Below are 17,662 nucleotides of genomic sequence, written 5' to 3' on the forward strand. Positions count from 1 at the left end.
TAAATTTTGCCCCTATGTATTTTTTACTACAGAAGTATGACTATACGACCATTTTTAATCTCCACAGGTAGTGCTGAATGCATTTGGAGCTAGGTGGAGCTTATCTTCAGCAGTACAGATGTAGCAACTGTTAACATGACGGCGCATTGTGATAACTCGGTTTACAGCATTGCAGAACATGTTAAATGTCGAGTTACCATTTACTACGTCCTTTCTTAGCTTTTCTTTTGGTTTAAGATATCCGAGACAATGGGACGACCGATTTTGAAATAAAATATATATATATATATATTTTGCCTTGCTCTGTTGAAAAAGTAGAGTAACACAAAACCTTTTATTTTTCCGAACGTTGGTCATCTTGCGCCGGTCATAGGAATAGCTCAAACCAAATGAAAAGGCAAGAAAGGGCATGTCTGGTTAAAAAAAAGGCAAAATCTTAGGTGTGGCTTGGCAAGCCCAAGAGCAGATGCATCCTACCGTGTTTTGACTATGAGATCATCTGGAAAACTGCTGAACGGGAAGCTAAGACTCCCTAGACTCACTTCAGGTGGTACCAAGCTCTTTTTTTTCACATTTGAGAGCTTTTCTGTCTCTGGCTCCCCTGGGGTTTACATTGCCACAAGCATCTCTTCTGCAAGAGAACTGAGAAAATCATGGGGCTATATATATATGTCACAAATATCCTGCGTTAGTTGTTGAACCTACTACCGTGTTACAGAAGAGATCAGTGTCGAACTGTGGTTCCCAGGGCCCACTAGTAAAATTAATTCTAGGGGTGCACTGTACAGCTACATGCTAATTTTCCTGATCCCCATTCACAAATTGCTCACCACTGTAATCTCCATATACTTCTAGAAAGGTGGCTGTGTTCACCTGTGACCTGTTTTCCACTAAAATATATGGAGACTGCAGCGGCCAGAATCGGTAGACTCCCATTTATCCAATACTTGCAGAAATCTGTGGCACAGTTTGTGTGGGGGTCTCGACCCAGTGGGGGGATTCACATTTTCCCCTGTGGGCCAGTTAGAGCCTGGAAGAGAGATATGTTGGCTTTCTCATATATCCTGATGAGCACGGGCTGTTGCAGAGCTTTATTTATCAATAATGTTTATCCCCACGAGCATGTGGCAGATACTGGGTAAACGGTCTGCAAAGCTCACAGCCAGCAACCAATCTTAACCAAATGACGCTTGAGAAAGGCCCACATAGGGCACCTGAACAACAAGAATGGCAACAAGTAGTTTACTCACTGCAGCAAGTCTGGTCCAGGCTGTACGAAGAGACCCTGCTTCCTCTCACAGCATCTGCATTCCTGTTCCATGGCTGATGTACGCACAGACCCTGCTTCCTCCCCAGGCCTGGTTAGTTACTTCATTCTCATCCAAGTACTTGCATATATGCTGTTTAATAATTTGTTTAAAGATCTTTCCTGGTAAAGAAGACAGGCTCGCAGGCCTATAGTTTCCTGGATCCCTCTCTATCCGTTTTTTGAAGATAGGGATAACATTTGCCCTTTTTCAATCTTCTGGGACTTATTCGTTCTCTGTCAATGCCCTCTACCAGTAATAAAACTTTTGCACAATATTTGTGTTCAAATAGCGCCATTCTTCTAGGCAGCTTTCCTTGCTCCCTGTATGAGGGGCATAGTAGCTGATTCATTCCTTTTATTTCCTGTTACAACTTTTAGATTCTGTTCTACAATTGAAGCTCCCGATATGATTGACTCACTCAATGTCATTGAACCACCTATCCCATCTATGTTGGAACAGTGATCTTCTTTAACAGAACTCTGGTTAATACTGTTCTTTCTCCCCATCAGCAAAATCTGGCTTTAGAACTATAATCTACTGCATCCTTATACTCAGTGGGCCTGTTTATATGCAAAGTAATAGCGTTTTATAGTGAATGCCATCTTAATCTTGCCACTATTACTACTCGTATTCAATAACGCCATTTACTCTGCTGTTTGAAGTATATATATGATATATTATCTGTAACGTTCCTAAAAACCTAAATATGATACCTTGTGCACCACAATCAAAGCAAATGTTTATGGTCTAGAAGCCGCCACTGTAAAAATGTACGTATAAGCCAGAATATTAAATTTTCTAGATCTGTGAAGTGTGATTGTCAAGACATTCTTAGAGTTGTAGCTTTGCAACAAGTAGAGATAAACAGATTACAGACCACAGTACTAGATTATCAGACACCTGTCTCCTGTAGTCCTCCACAGGTAAGTATTTGGATGCTTAGAAGACAATAATCTCTTGACTTTGATCCTTAATGTGACCCTACAGACCTGGACAAACAAAGATGGTCAAACCACTTCTCTGACTACCTGATGCACACTGTGCAAAGCATATAAGACACTACATTCTGCCCTGACTGATCAGCACTGCTCATGTGGACAGCACTGGTTAATCACAGCAGGTGTAGTGTTTTAGAATAATGATACATCCTAATGTACAGTGTTTATCAAGTAGTCACAGAAGCTGTTATGGCCATCTTTGTTTCTCCATGTCCAGAGGGTCACTTTAAAGGGGTTGTGCCAAGATACAAATTTATCACATAGCCATGGGATAGAGGATAAGATTATTATGATCAGTGGGGGTTCAACACTGGGTCCTTTGCTGATAGGGAGAATGGGGGTCTGAAAGTTTCTACATAAATGGAGTGAAGGTTGCGTTTTGGGAGCGCCATAAATTGCTGAGTAGAAGCGCTCAGCAATCTCTAGAGATTCCATTGAAATTAACGGAGCTGTAGTGCACATGTGCAACCTCTACTTCATTCCCGCGGGAACATCTGGTATCCTCATTCTTGGAATTATTGGGTTTCCAGTAGTCTTCATATCTTGGCACAGCCCATTTAAGAAAATCTGGACCGCTAGATAATTTCTCAATGACATAGATAACTGGCCTCTCTAGGATGCCATGTCTTTAGCATTGTACAGTATTATTCCTCCTCATACACTGAAAGATTACATACTATATTCGACTAGTTATAGTGGTCTCATAAAGCCCCCGAAGCAGGGAGAGAAAAGAGTTGAGGTCAGACCATCACAAGGCAGAAACTGGATTTTCATTTTGCCGGAATATTCGCTTTAAAGATGATCTGTCATGGCGCACAGATACATACACAGCCGGGTTAAGAGCAATAAGCTCAAGACCTTTCACAGGCTGCAGGGCGAACCAAGCCGCCATTGTATCAATGCTGGTTTTTATGTTTGCTGAGCCTGCATTTGCAAGCCTATTACATGCAAAGACAGACACCCATACGGTGGTGCAGTAATTTGCATACAGCCGGTGAAAAGGTCCGGAGTTCGTTGCCCCAAACCAGACCGGCATAAACAGCGGGAACAAGAGCTTCTGGGTCATGCGGGTGCAAACTTCATTACTAAATGAACTTGTGCCTCTGTAACTGATCCTCTTTCAACATTTTACCTGCAGCTTTAGAGCCACAAAGAAATGACAGCAGAAAAGAGTTAGCTCCTCAGCGCTAGATACATAAAGAAGCCCGGGTGTGATGGGAACCAACAGCAGCACAAGACTTTCCAGTGCGCTGCTATGGGAACTGTCAGATTGTTATGTTACATGCTTTATTTACCTTCGCTTTTTGTTGTCAGTTTTTAAGCACGGGTCACTGAAATCTATAAAGAAATACTAAAGATAAAAATGCAAATTTCAGTATCTGCTGAATTTGTTGGTATTGTCACAGGAGGAGTACTTTGTTGTTCCAATGTAAAGGCCTTATACAAGCAAAATTAGTTTGGGAATAATAACAGTATAACCATCGGTTTTTCGCAGAACCTCTACTTCACCATCATCTCTTCTCTTTTGTGGGGGCAAAACCAGTGAAGAGGAGACTTTTTCCACTTATTTTCTGCCCCTTCCTCCAATGCAGTAACCAGAAGGCTCCAAAATATAGTTGGGAAATTGAACCTTGTGGTTCTGATTATACTCTATGGCATGTATATCTGGGCAAATAGCCTTTATATCTAGAGTACGTAAAGAAAAACTGGCAATCGTGTAATGTGACCGGGAGTTTTTTCCAGCCAAATGTCACACAATCAAAAGATACTTTTGGGTTTCATATAGACTAGGTCTAAATTGGTGATTGAAGAAGTCTCTCGCAACTTTGGCCTTTGGGGCTACAAACAGAAGAAGAGGGGGAGGTATTGACACTGGGTTCCTTGGCTTTCCGAATGAGCACGCTGCTCAGGTGACTATACATGTTAGGGTGGTTTCCGAAGCTCCGTCCAGAGATTCCATCGCAAATCCAACTGAAAATACGGGAAGAAAAAATGTTGCATGCAGCACTCTTTCTTCTGGACGGAAAACGGGCAAATCCTATTATGGCCAATGGGGTTACAGATTTTGCATGGAGGCCCAGAAGCTTCAAGTTATGCCTGTGTTAAAGCAGCACTCTAGTCAGGAGCTCAAAATTGATATATATAAGTCAGTACCTACGAGGGGTGATTACTTGTTATTTTTCCTCTGATCTTGTTCAATGTCTGGTTTTTGGCTCAGTTCCATTAGGCAGAGTTGTGATCTGCGGAAAGAGTTTAGCTACAGGGCCTAATCTGAAGTAGTCTGGGACACACCTCTGTCTCTTCATTGGTTCAGGCTGCAGAGGAGGCAGACGGGGTGTTTCGCAGACTACTTCAGGTTAGACCCTGTCATTAAACTCTAGATCACAAATCTGTCTTACACAAGAAGATAGATTGGTAAAATGCGCCGTGATTGACTAAAGAAGAATGTCGTTAACAGACGCAAGATTTGTATTAATGTGTTAAAATAACTGTTTTTCATAACAATAAGATTGCTTGTCTTTCCATTCGTAATGACTTCAGATGTTTGTCTGCATGAATGGATGTACTACCAACAATTTTTAGGTCATCATAAAGGATGCAATCAATGACAAATGAGCAAATTATCGCTGATCACCTGTTTGCCGCACATTTGTTGTTAGCGATTTAGTCGTTCAGGACCCTCAGTAACCCTAAAGGCAAGCTCCCTCCATGCTTTTCGATTTTGCACTGCTTTTTTTAGTTGTGTGATACCCATGCCAGTATCAGCTTTGACAGTATCAGCCATCATGTCCTTTGGCGGACGGGTCTTCTTTTGCCACTGATCTGTCCAAGCGTTACAGATTTTTTTAGCAACTCTGCTCGCTTTACATGGCCAAAATCCGTGAGCCTGAGTCCGGTCAACTCCCTCCAGTGATATATCGGGTCTTATACGATTCAGGACTTCGCTGTTTGTTACTCTCGCCATCCAGGCCATACACAGCAGCTTTCACCAGTACCACAGCTCAAATGCATCAATCCTGCTCCTATCGTTTTTTTCATAGTCCAGGTTTCACATCCATACATGGCTATTGCCGCACGTTTACACTGGACAATAATTAGCAACTTTGATTCGATCTAACGATCTTTAATATCATAATTGCCCTGGGCAAAATGCCCTTTAACTCTTTCCAGATCAGTACATTTACATTTTTTTCGCTGCTCTTTTAAATGTCAAAATCTGAAATATAAAAAAAAAAAAGATAAATTTGTCGACAACTTGACAAAATATACAACATTTTAGCGATGCAGATATAAAATAACTGGGAATATCTAGCAGACACAGTGAATACAGGTACAATTCTCCATCCATGTGTGTGTTACTGTCTGGCACATCTGCTAGCAGCCCAAGTTGGGCAGGAAGAACGTCCCACTCTTCTGTCTCTGCACATTTTAGAACCTGTGATGGGAACCATATGATCATGTTTTTGTCTCTTTACTAGAAGTGGGAAGAGTGAATCGTTCCAGAGAAGCCCATGCCAGACGCAGATTTTCTAGTCTGGCTAAGTCCCAGTGCTTCCACCTCCATGTTTAGATGGTGCTACAGAAGGATATTAACAGATTCGATGCCAGTGCAGAAATATGTAAAATAGAATTTTGAGTGTAGTTTAATGTGTGTTTAAAAGGCAAGCGTGCACATTACAGAAGAGCATTGCTGGCTATTTATACCATGCCGAGCATTATGTAATTACAAAGGAAAAAGCAATAGCTTAGTGCTCCGATCAACAATATCTAAGCTATTTCTATGCAACCAGAAATGAGACAATGTAGACAAAATAGATTTCCGTTATAGTTGATGTAACTTGCTACTTGTAACCTAAGAACATGTTATCATGTAGTATGTAACATACTGTATGTTCATATGGAGAAGAACAGTATGTGGGTGACTGTGTACAGCCGATAGTGATGTTGCCTCATGTTATATTGTGCTGTCTAAATAGTACGTATTGCTGCATCTCCGACAATAGAATTGTTGTTTTATGTCTACTTTGGTTCCTGTTCTTTTTTACAAATACTGTTCACTTTTTCCTTAAAGAGGTTGCACCACAATCAAAAATAGGGGTCCCATGTCCCCGGATCTCCTCACTGAGGGGTTACTACACCCCCCGCATTGATGTCAGCTTGGAGGGTGTGCTGGCTGAGCACGCACAGTCCATGCTCCATTAACTGGAGAGATGCCCTTAGTGGGACCTGCTCGGGTATTTCTGTCAGCCCCATTAAAATGAATGGAGAGTGTACTGTGTACACTCAGCCAGCGCTCCCTTCATGCTGACGTCACAGCGGGGGAAGTAGCGACCCCTGTAGTAGTGACAAGTAGAACGGAACACAAGAGTACCATTCTGCAGATCAGCTGGGGGTTCACCAATCAACAAGTTATCCTTTATGCGGTGGATAGGAGATAAAGAGGTTGTACCTCAATTGAAAGTTAACTACATGCTACTTTTCAGCTTTCGTAGAAAGCAGTGACCCATTTGTGATTGATGTATTTCATTTGTCTTAACTAGCTTGGTCATTATTTAAGGATAAGTAACGTTAATTTGCTGATCCGTCAGCACATAAATAATGCACCTTACTTTTAAGGTTGGTGGTAGAGCCGCTATACTGCTTGATTTGGTTCTGGTCATAGTGAGCATAGGATGTTGAAACTGAAACGCTAAACCCACCTGGACTACTGCTTGGTGTTAGATCAACCCTTCAGTTGAATAAAGGGACTTCATCAAAAACCAAGGCTTGGGCAGATTAACAATTTGAATGTGTACTCAAAGCTAGGTGCTCTCCCTAAGGAGAAGCAATACCCTTCCTGTCCCATGTCTTACCCAGCCAAGGCAGCAATCGACTGAATACTAATAAGGAGCAATACTCCCAAACCAGTCTATCTGTAGATGGTAATCTTTTCCTCCTGAAGAAGTCTCCAGCTTTTGTTTATATTCCCAAATCATTGTGACAAGGTTTGTTGGAGGGTCTGCCATTGACTTGCAGGAATGTCTGCCTTCTAATCGGTGGTGCTGTAGAGGCATTAATCCATCTTCCTATTTGCATAAATTTCCCAGACGAGCATGGGTAACCTTAAAAGTTTTCTAATACAGGGTTCCCCAACTCCAGTCCTCAGGGACCACCAACAGGTCATGTTTTCAGGATTTCCTCAGTGTTGCACAGGTGATGTAATTATTATTGGTGCCTCAGACATTGCCACAGGTGTTCTTACCATAGGATATCCTGAAAACATGACCTGTTGGTGGTCCCTGAGGACTGAAGTTGGGGACCTCTGTTCTAATACATTCTAGGTGCTCTCTCTAAGGCGAAACTATACCCTTCCCGACCTAACCAAAGCTATGTATTCAGTTTTAGGGTGTAGTCTAACCTGAAAATCATGCTGTGTATATACAGGGTATTTAGCTGTGCTGTATATTACTTGTTGATATACTGTAGGTGTGCCGTGTGTATCAAAGGTATTTCTTTAAAAAAGAAAACTCACTTGTCATCATTTTGGACTCCTGCCACCTTCTTTTGTGAATTAGGGATTGTTTGATTCATGTTTTTAATGTATGTTTAGCGTATACATTAAGCATACGTGAAAAAATATACAAGTATTTGCAATTTTAAGAATGTGTACATTTTTAATGTATAAATTAAACGGTCATGTATTTTCAGACATTTCTGTCCATCTTTACATTGAAAAGGTATTTTTCACTGTAAAGTCTTTCTTTTGCGTAAAGTTTTGTAGTTGAATACTTTTAAATAAACAATTTTTAGGCATTCAGAGCAAAAAATATATATGTTAAACACGGGGAAATGTACAACTTTACGTTTCCATACCTTTCCTATTAACTGTAAAGTTAAAAAAAAATCTATCAACAAGCAAACGTTGTCGTACAGATAGATGTGGTATGCTACACTTTTCTATTCCACAAAAAAAGTACCCAAATGTAAGGGAGGTAAACGCAGTCAAAAGCATGCACTTTTGAACTATGTTCGACAAATTATAGTCAATGGGTGCGTCAAGCTATATGTATAATAAGTTAACCCTTTGCAATCCAATTTTTGGATTTAGGGTTTCCTAGGGGGCTTTCTCTTTCTGCCATTATACAATGGCGCCATCTGTTGGCTAGAGCCAGTACTGCGGTATGGGACATGCTGGAGAGGCCCCCCCGACAACAGAGCGGCCAGTAATATACAGTAAGAATACCCTGCCGGACGTCTTCCGACATCGGAGCTTTGTACAACCTTCAATCAGAATGTCTTTAGACGTCAGACAGTGGATTGGAAAGGGTTAAATAGAGAATCACAAGAGAGTTATATTACTTTTCTACATTTCCTGAATGTATACAGTATATTGTGTTTTAGAGTTTTTAAAGCTCTGGCTGTTGAATTGTGCTTTATTGTGATTGTCATCAAGAGACGTCTCACTATGCATTTGTCAAGAGGACAATCGGAGCTGGTCTATACTACAAATGACAGAACTTGATGGGCCCCTATTAAAGGTTACAATATGATACATGGATGCCATATATAACTTGTAACTGATATGTCAGTTTCCATTTTAATACAGCAGGAAAAGCTTCCCCCTCCTCGACCACCTCCACCAAGGATCAAGCGCAACACCTTGCCCGTGAGTAGAGTTTGCGAGTCTGTACTATCACTTACAACTTTGCCTGACTCGCTCTCTGTAGCTCTAATAAAGTTTGATAGTTGGGTCTATAATATACCCAGTGAGCAAAAATGACCTCCAAACTTTAAAAAAAAACACCTCTATGGACTGCAGAGCATTGAAACTTGCATTTCTCCATACTTTGCATATCTTTCAATATTCGCTTGAATAGCGCTGAGCTGCAAAACCAAATACAGACTCCTTTTTCCTAATGCCATCCAACCCCTCTCAGAATGCAAGACCTGGGGTGAACATCTCATCACCCTTGGTCCTGCTCTCAGCATCCCCGGCAAACAACTGATATTGCTGGGGAGAGTAGCTACCAGGCTGACATTTACCCTGCAGCTGCCACTGAAGGGGGTAAATATAGTATTACAAGGCAGCCATTCACATAAATGCCTTATTGAAATTTCAAGAGCAGTTCTCTGTTCTTGTCGTAGAGCTCCTTCTCTTTGATGATCATATGCTGTAATAGGGCATATGAACTGGAGTGCCGTTTTGGCACAACCTCTTTTAATGCACTTTTCAGGGACTTCTAATAGGACCTTCAAAAAGGCATACAATCATGCTCTAGGCCATTGGTCTCCACTATGTGGCTCTTTGACTTGTAGTATCCTAACAGCTAGAGAGGTACAGGTTAGGGACCACTCCACTGATCTACCGGTAGACATCAAAGTATAAGTCTGAACAGAAAGTTTTTGCAAAGCCAAAGGACTAGTATACCATTATACGATGTGTATAGTTTATGTATATGTCCAGTTAACCACCAGATCGGCTATTTTTGGAAGTAGGATTATTAGTAAGTAGAGTAGATAAGGAAAAAAGCTAAAGATTAATTTTTAATGAGAGTCAATATTATAGTGGAGAGAGAGGTTAAATAGGACATTTTGAAGAACTTGTATAAAAGTGGGTGGTAGTCTAACAGGGCAAGCAAAGCCAATTCCTGAGTATAGGGCAGCGTAAGAGAAGTCTAGTAGCTGCGTATGACATGAAATTATGATAAAGGACAATAAGAGGTTAGAAAAAGAGCAGAAAGGAGAGTTTTTAGATGAGGTTTGACTTATGGGGGGCGTGCAGAGGCAAGTGATTTATGTAAGGCACATCTGAATGTTCATTTTAGGTTAATTTGAAGAAACTGATAAAACGGCTCCTGTCTAGTTATTAATGAAAAAAGTTAGGATCATCTGATGAGGCTACGAAGAATGCTAGAGTGCCATGACCAACACTCTCCGCATTAGAATCACTGCCACTAAAGTCAGTTACAACGCCCTGGTGGAAGGTAGAGACTGTTGACAGGGTCCTTTACAGTATCTTTTTACAACTTTGCTTACCTTTATAGTCTTAAAAGCATTGTCCATTTGTAAACTATTGATGGCCAATACGCAGGATAGGCCATCAATAGATCAGCAGGTGTCCACTGGACCCCCACCGATCAGCTGTTCATCTGGCCTTGTCAATGAGTGCATAGCCTAATAAAGAGCTAATCACTTGGGGTTCCAGTTAGTGGATCCCCACTGATCTTCTATAGATGGCCTATCCTAAAGATAGGCCATCAACAGTTTACAACCGGACAACTTCTGTAAGTACCAGCCAAATAATTGCACACTACAAGACTCTGTACAATGTGGCAAGGTAGCCAAGATTCTGTGGTTTTGGTGGCAAATGCATCTTGACCACAATACTGTAATTCAGTATTTAGTCGTCTTTCTAGTTTCTGCTCCTGTAGTTTTTTTTGTGTAGAGATATAGGTGTACTGTATGGGCTGTTTTAGTCCTTAATTGGGTTTTCGAAGTGTTATAAAAAAAAATGTACAGAGGACATGAAAGGGTTAAAAAATAAATTAAGGTATACTTACTGCTCTGCTCTCCTGCCAGTCTAGCACCAGCACTCCCAAGTTTACTGCCATTCTTGTTCACATTGGCTTCAATGGTGACTGACGGTCCAGTCTCGAGCAATATACTGCAGAGACCAGCGATTGGCTGCAGCGGTCACGCGTGAATGCGGAATGTCATCAATGTAAACATAGACTGATGGCGAGGACAGGAGCAGCTATGCTATAACGGCAGGTGAACAGAGAGGCGAGTTTGATGGGGTTTATTTTTAACCTTTCCATGGCATCTCAGCATTTTTTTGGTATATAACTTGGAAAACTCTTTTAATATGAGTTTCCTACAAAAATATAAGTTATGACACTTTGCTAGGATTTGCCAGAAGGGAACCAACTAATGGGGCTTCCACAATAATTAGATCCTAAGAGCGAAGGGGCCGCTGGACTAACAAAGTGCACCAGCCCCATCAGCACCTTCTGTACATGTGCGATTGTTAACAGTATATAATATATTCCTGTATGGCCAAGCAACAAGTGGTTAACTGCTGATGATTTTAAGGAGCAAATGCAAGTTTTTGAGTGTGCTTTTGGATTTTTATTAAATCATTTTTGCTCAAAAGTCCTTTATCTTAAATTCACAAAAGGTTAAACCTGGGCACTCACTGCTAACAATGCATGTCCTGCTACTCTTGTAGTGCAGCAAGCCTCTACTGCATGGTCTCTTATGTATTCATCTTATGACTTGTAAAACCTGGTGAAGGAGAAGTAAATCTTGTGGAAAAATGTATCGGGTACCAAGCTAATCTGTTAAAAGGAAATCTTACTGCAGATTCTTTAGTGTATCAAACATTGGGGTTGTGATGTATACTTGTATTATCACATATGATTGACTTCATTCCAAAATGGCACTACTGATTGTCCAGGTCTTTCCCTGTAAAGAACTGTAGACGGTACAATGCTTAGAAACCACACTGAGCATGTATACGATGGCTATCTTTGGTTCTTGGTAAGGTACACTGAAACATAGGTAATGGCTGTAAATTATATCACCGCAATGATATCTCTCGTAACCTACGTAGAAAACTAAACGTCCAATTCATTGGCCAACAGGTTGCAGTATCAACTATTATGTGAGGTCATTGAACGCAAATCACATATTATAACTTTATATTATGGAATATCTTGTAGCACACAGGGGCAAAGTAACTCTCAGATTTAGATGGACCTTTGCGTCTCTGCTAACTGTTGTTGGCTAGATGTAAACCTAGAGCTAATGCACACAGGTGTAGGGACGTTCTATGTGCTAGGGATCTGTAATATGGCACCCTTGGCCTACTATAGCAACTCTACATACTATAATAATAATAATAATCTATGCACTTATACTATAGTTTTTCTTATGGATCTTTGGCTCAGAGAGGCAACGTCTTTGGTTCTATAATAAGAAGTGTGCCACCATACAGTGAGCTAGATCAAGTATGTACAGTATGTACAATAAACTGTTCTCTTCTGAGTTTGTTTTACACTCTCCCTAATTGCCTAATGCCAACTCTAGTTTGTGAATTATTTCGATTTCTGCTTCTTGCCCATTTAATATGTATGTATATACTGTAAAATATATATATATATCTATATATCATATATATATATGTGTGTGTGTGTGTGTGTGTGTATATATATATATATATATATATAAGATATATATATATAGATATAGATAGATTGAATATTAATGATTTGTCTGTTTTGAAAACACAATATATACATTTCTTTCTCTTGGGTCTTGGTTCTTCAGCCTTTCTCTGGCAGCTCCATTCTGTGATTCCTTTGCTTCCTTACTTCTGCTCTCTACAAGTTGGCAAAAGCTTCACTATTTCCTATTCTTGGCAATAATTTGTTCATTTGTCATCCCTTTGAGAAATAACACATGGTTGGCATTCATATTACCTAGTAACAGTCTTATTTTAAAATCTAAGATTTCATCTGTTGGCTCTAGAATATCTCCGATGTGTTATTATGGTCTGCTGTAAAGTTGTTGTCCAGCTTTAAACTATTGATGTCCAGTCCTTAGGATAGACCCATGTCTGGTAGATCTGCTGGGGTCCACCACTCAAGAGACCCATCAACCTGCCGTTCAACGGACCGGTGAGGTTATGCACGTAGCTGATTTTATCAGGAAGCAGGCAACTCCATTCCAACTGCAGTCGCCCAGCTTGGTGTTCCAGGCAAAGTTACCATTGAAGTGAGTTGGAATATTTTGTAATACCAAACCTGGCCAATGCAATGGGAACAGAGCTGTCTGCCTCCTGCACACATCAGCATCGTGTACAAGTGTGCCAACCTACCAAACAGCTGATCAGTAGGGTTCTGGACAATGAACCCCCCAATGATCTGCTATGTACGGCGTATCCTGGGGATAGTCTATCCATAGAATGGTAGAGTTGGAAGGGACCTCCAGTGCCACTAAATCATCCCAGACAGATATTTGTCCAGCCTTTGTTTGAACACTTCCATTGAAGGAGCACTCACCACCTCCCGTAGTAACCTGTTCCACTCATTGTTCACCCTCACTGTCAGAAAGTTTTTTTCTAATATCTAATCTGTGTCTCCTCCCTTTCAGTTTCATCCCATTGCTTTAAGTCTTTCCTTGTGCAAATGAGAATATGGCTGATCCCTCTGCACTGTGACAACCCTTCAGATATTTGTAGACCACTGTTAGGTCTCCTTTCAGCCTGCTTTTCGGCAAGCTTAACATTCCCAGATCCTTGAACCGTTTCTCATAGGCTATGATTTGCAGTTCGCTCACCATCTTGGTAATTCTTCTCTGAACTTGCTTCATTTTGTCTGTCTTTTTTTAAAGTGGGGTGCCCAGAACTGGACACAGTATTCCAGATGAGGACTGACTAAGGAAGAGTAGAGGGGGATAATTGCCTCACATGATCTAGACTCTGTGCTTCTCTTAATACATCCCAGAATTGTGTTTGCCTTTTTGGCTGCTGCATCACATTGTTGACGCATGTTCAGTCTATGATCTATTAGTATGCCCAAGTCTTTTTTCACATGTGCTGCGGCTTAGCCCAGTTCCTCCCATTCTGTATGTGCTTTCTTCATTTTTCTTGCCCAGATGTAGGACTTTGCATTGCTCGTTGTTAAATACCATTCTGTTAGTCGCTGCCCACTGTGCAAGCTTTTCTAGATCTTTTTGAATACTCTCTCTCTTCCCTAGTGTTAGCTATCCCTCCTAGCTTTGTGTCGTGAGCAAATTTGATCAGTTGCTCATCATTTCCTCCTCCAATAGTTTAAAGATGGACAGTTCCTTTAAAATCTAGGCCTTCATGATATCTCTCTGAGCTTTTTGTGCATAAATACCGATTGACATTTTAAATGCCTTCAACATTGTGTTATCCTTATATTACTGGTGGTTTCTGACTACATAGCGTAATGAAAACTAGAGGTTATTCATGGATTTATGGGTAGAACACGAGGGGCTGTAACAACAAGCACTTTTTCTTTAATTGTGTTAGAAGGAACTAATAGTTACCTAAATCACAGAACTGGACCGAGTGCCGTATTTGTGTAGTTGCTTTAATTATCTATGGTACCACAAACCCTTTGTTCATGGACAAAATCGATGTATGAGAATCAATCAGCAAAAATTGGGGCATTGAAAGCCATTTGTAAGTAGAAGTTACCTTTGTGGGTTTTATAGGAACAAGAACGATTATGTCATCTTGTGAGGCATTTCTAGAGTAAACTAGTAGGAATTGGAGAGCTCAGGAATCTACAGCTTTCTATCATTTCATTGAGCTCAGCGTCTCCCCCTATAGCATGTGCTGCCCTCAAATAAGAGAGACCTGACAGGATCATTTTAAGGAAGTGCAGAACAGTTCAAGTTACAAACTTTGTTGTAAAAACCACAATAATTGTAATAACTGTATAAGAAAGTCATATCCTGCAAACATTTGTCACTTTGAACTTTACCATATCTGATAATCCATTTGGTAGCACATATGCAGTACTGTAACTCAGTGGTTAGTATTGTTGCCTTGCAGCGTTGGGGCCCTGGGCTCAAATCCCACCGAGGACAACATCTGCATTAAGTTTGTATAAGTTTTCTCCAGGTAATCATATTTCCTCTCACACTCCAAAAACATGCAGATAGGTGAATGTAGATTGTGAGCCCCAAGTGGTATAAAATGCTGCAGAATAGGCATATAAAGATGATGATTATGCCATTCTGTCTTGTATATCTGAATACATCATTCAGTTTAAAAGCACCTGGACAATCAGCTGATTGGGCGCCTGCTGTTAGGGTATGGAGCTGAAGCCACTGCTCTGACTTCTGCATAGTGGCTAGCACTTGTAATTGGAAAGGAGCTGCACCTACAGTTACCGTATATACCGGCGTATAAGGCGACGGGGCGTATAAGACGACCCCCCAACTTTCACCTTATACGCCGGTAATACAGTGGAGAAAAAAAAAATCATTACTCACCTCCCCCGGCGTTCTGTCGCGCTCCAGCAGGATGTCGCTCGCTCCTCGTCCCCGGCGCAGCATTGCTTTCTGAATGCGGGGCTTGAAATCCCCGCCTCCAGAAAGCTAATACACACGCCGTCAGCCAGTTACAGCCATTCAATGACATCATTGAATGGCTGTGATTGGCTAAAACACACGTGGCTTCAGCCAATCACACTATTCAATGACATCATTGAATGTGTGTGATTGCTAACACACGTGCGCCTTCAGCCAATCACAGCCATTCAATGATGTCATTGAATGGCTGTAACTGGCTGACGGCGTGTGTATTAGCTTTCTGGAGGCGGGGATTTCAAGCCCCGCATTCAGAAAGCAATGCTGCGCCGGGGACGAGGAGCGAGCGACATCCTGCCGGAGCGCGACAGAACGCTGGGGGAGGTGAGTAATGATTTTTTTTTTTACACTTTTTTTTTTGTATTACCGGCGTATAAGACGACCCCCGACTTCAGAGCAGATTTTTCGGGGTACAAAAGTCGTCTTGTACGCCGGTATATACGGTACGTCACTACACAGACGTCGAAGTAGCAGCTTCCGCTCCATACACGTGTAGAAGTGCTGACGGTGGGCGTCTGATCAGCTGATCGTCTAAATGCTTCTATACCATATGATGAGCTCAGATATACAGGACAGAACGTCATAATAATCATCTTTATATGCAGCACTTTACATCACTTGATATTGGGTACTCTGCCCAGGGGGGCTTATAATCTACATTCACCTATCGGTATGTTTTGAGGCTCCTGATCAGCTGATCAGTCCCGATAAGGGCTTTAAAGGGATTTTCCAGAACTTAAAAAAATATGGCCTTGGAATTGTGTAAAATAAATAAGCAACACTCTTCTCCTTCAGTGGCACCCTGCCCAGCGCTAGATCCTCGGTCTCTGCCCCTTCAAACATGGAAGCGGCTGGCTGTGCTCATGTGTACATGTGACCGCTTAGCCAATCACCGGCTACTAGTCATTCTGCTTTGAACAACCTGTGATTGGCTAAGCGGTCACATGAAAAGTCCTGGAAAAGCCTTAAAAGAGTGAACATCCGATCATCCATAGCGTCAGCATTACATTTGAAGAAACGTGAAGACATTGATATTTTAAGATGCAGAAAACTTGTCACAGAACCTTAAACAAAACTGACTTAACCAAAAAAAAAAGCAACAAAAGAAGTTTCTCTAATTAGTACAGGACATACCCCATTGGCTCTTCTCTTCATTAATGACTCACAATAATTAATCATTTTCTCATCTTCTCTTCTGTGTAACGCTTCAACTATTTCAATTTTGCTGACTGCAAATTTATTAAATTGTTCTCACTGATTCTCTTTTTGTAAACTGTTAAAACAATGGACTGCATACTGAGTTTTAAAGTGAACCACCACTTCTTCACATTTGTACTGTTTTTGTGGACTTCCATCTGGGGGGGCGGAGGACATTATAAAATAACCAGTGCAGCTGTCCTAGGCCCCCAGACGAAGGGTCATTTACACTGTCCATGTCTGGAATAAACCCCCCACCCCCACCCCCCATTCTATAGTATAGAGATTTTATAGGCCACATATACTGCAAATGCTTAGAGAATGCTTTTGCAACACAGGCATAAAATGTATGTTAAAACTGTCAAATAGGAAGGACATAGTGAATAAGCCCGACCCTACCTGCTAATACTTTATTAATTTTGTGCATCATTAACCTTTCCTGCAGTTTTTTTTTTGTTTCTCATTTTATTAAGTCATCTTAAAAGATCGAGAAAATACTATTTTTATGTTAATATCTGTAATTTTCAGTGTGAAAAATGCAGGATTTTAGGATTTAAAAAAAAAAGATTGTGACCAAAAAGTTTTAAAAAATCACCAAAAGTTCGTAAAGTATTTTATGTAAAAGGTAATTTTCTTTAAATATACGCCACATACGATCCTTCGCATGCACATTACTGAGATAAAGCTCTGTAAACCTTTTACCTTGTCCCTCAGTCTTATTGGGTCCTCTCCAGTTATGTTTTTGGATCTTTTCTTCTTTTCTATGCTGTTCTCATGGTATCTCATTTTAGGCCCTGTTCACATGGGGAAATTTGCCATTGATTCGACGTTGAAATTTGTGTCGATTCCATGCAGGTGTTGCTCAAATCTGTGTCAAATAAGCCTCCTCTTCATTTCAATGGGAATCCATTGGATAGTCTATGTATCTATATGCCTATGTAGTCTATATATCAATTCCTGACATAGATTCTACATCAGGTTTTCCGTATTAGACACATTGCATTAGGCTTATTTGCTTGTAAATCCATGGCAGCAAATCCATGGCAGAAAACC

General features: G+C 40.9%; 1 protein-coding gene across 4 annotated transcripts in view; it reads left to right on the forward strand.

Moving 5' to 3' along the window:
• The window catches only part of DENND1A (DENN domain containing 1A), a 674,161-nt gene that overhangs the window by 630,198 nt on the left and 26,301 nt on the right, over positions 1-17,662 (forward strand). For 2 of the 4 annotated variants that reach the window (XM_066580802.1, XM_066580803.1), the window contains exon 20: positions 8,895-8,954. The exons of the other annotated variants lie outside the window; for them this stretch is intronic. In XM_066580802.1, the coding sequence (XP_066436899.1) occupies positions 8,895-8,954 (60 nt within the window). The remainder of the gene's footprint in view (positions 1-8,894; positions 8,955-17,662) is intronic. 4 annotated transcript variants of the gene reach the window in all.

Source organism: Eleutherodactylus coqui, chromosome 10 (genome assembly GCF_035609145.1).
Source record: "Eleutherodactylus coqui strain aEleCoq1 chromosome 10, aEleCoq1.hap1, whole genome shotgun sequence".
Lineage (NCBI taxonomy): Eukaryota > Metazoa > Chordata > Amphibia > Anura > Eleutherodactylidae > Eleutherodactylus > Eleutherodactylus coqui.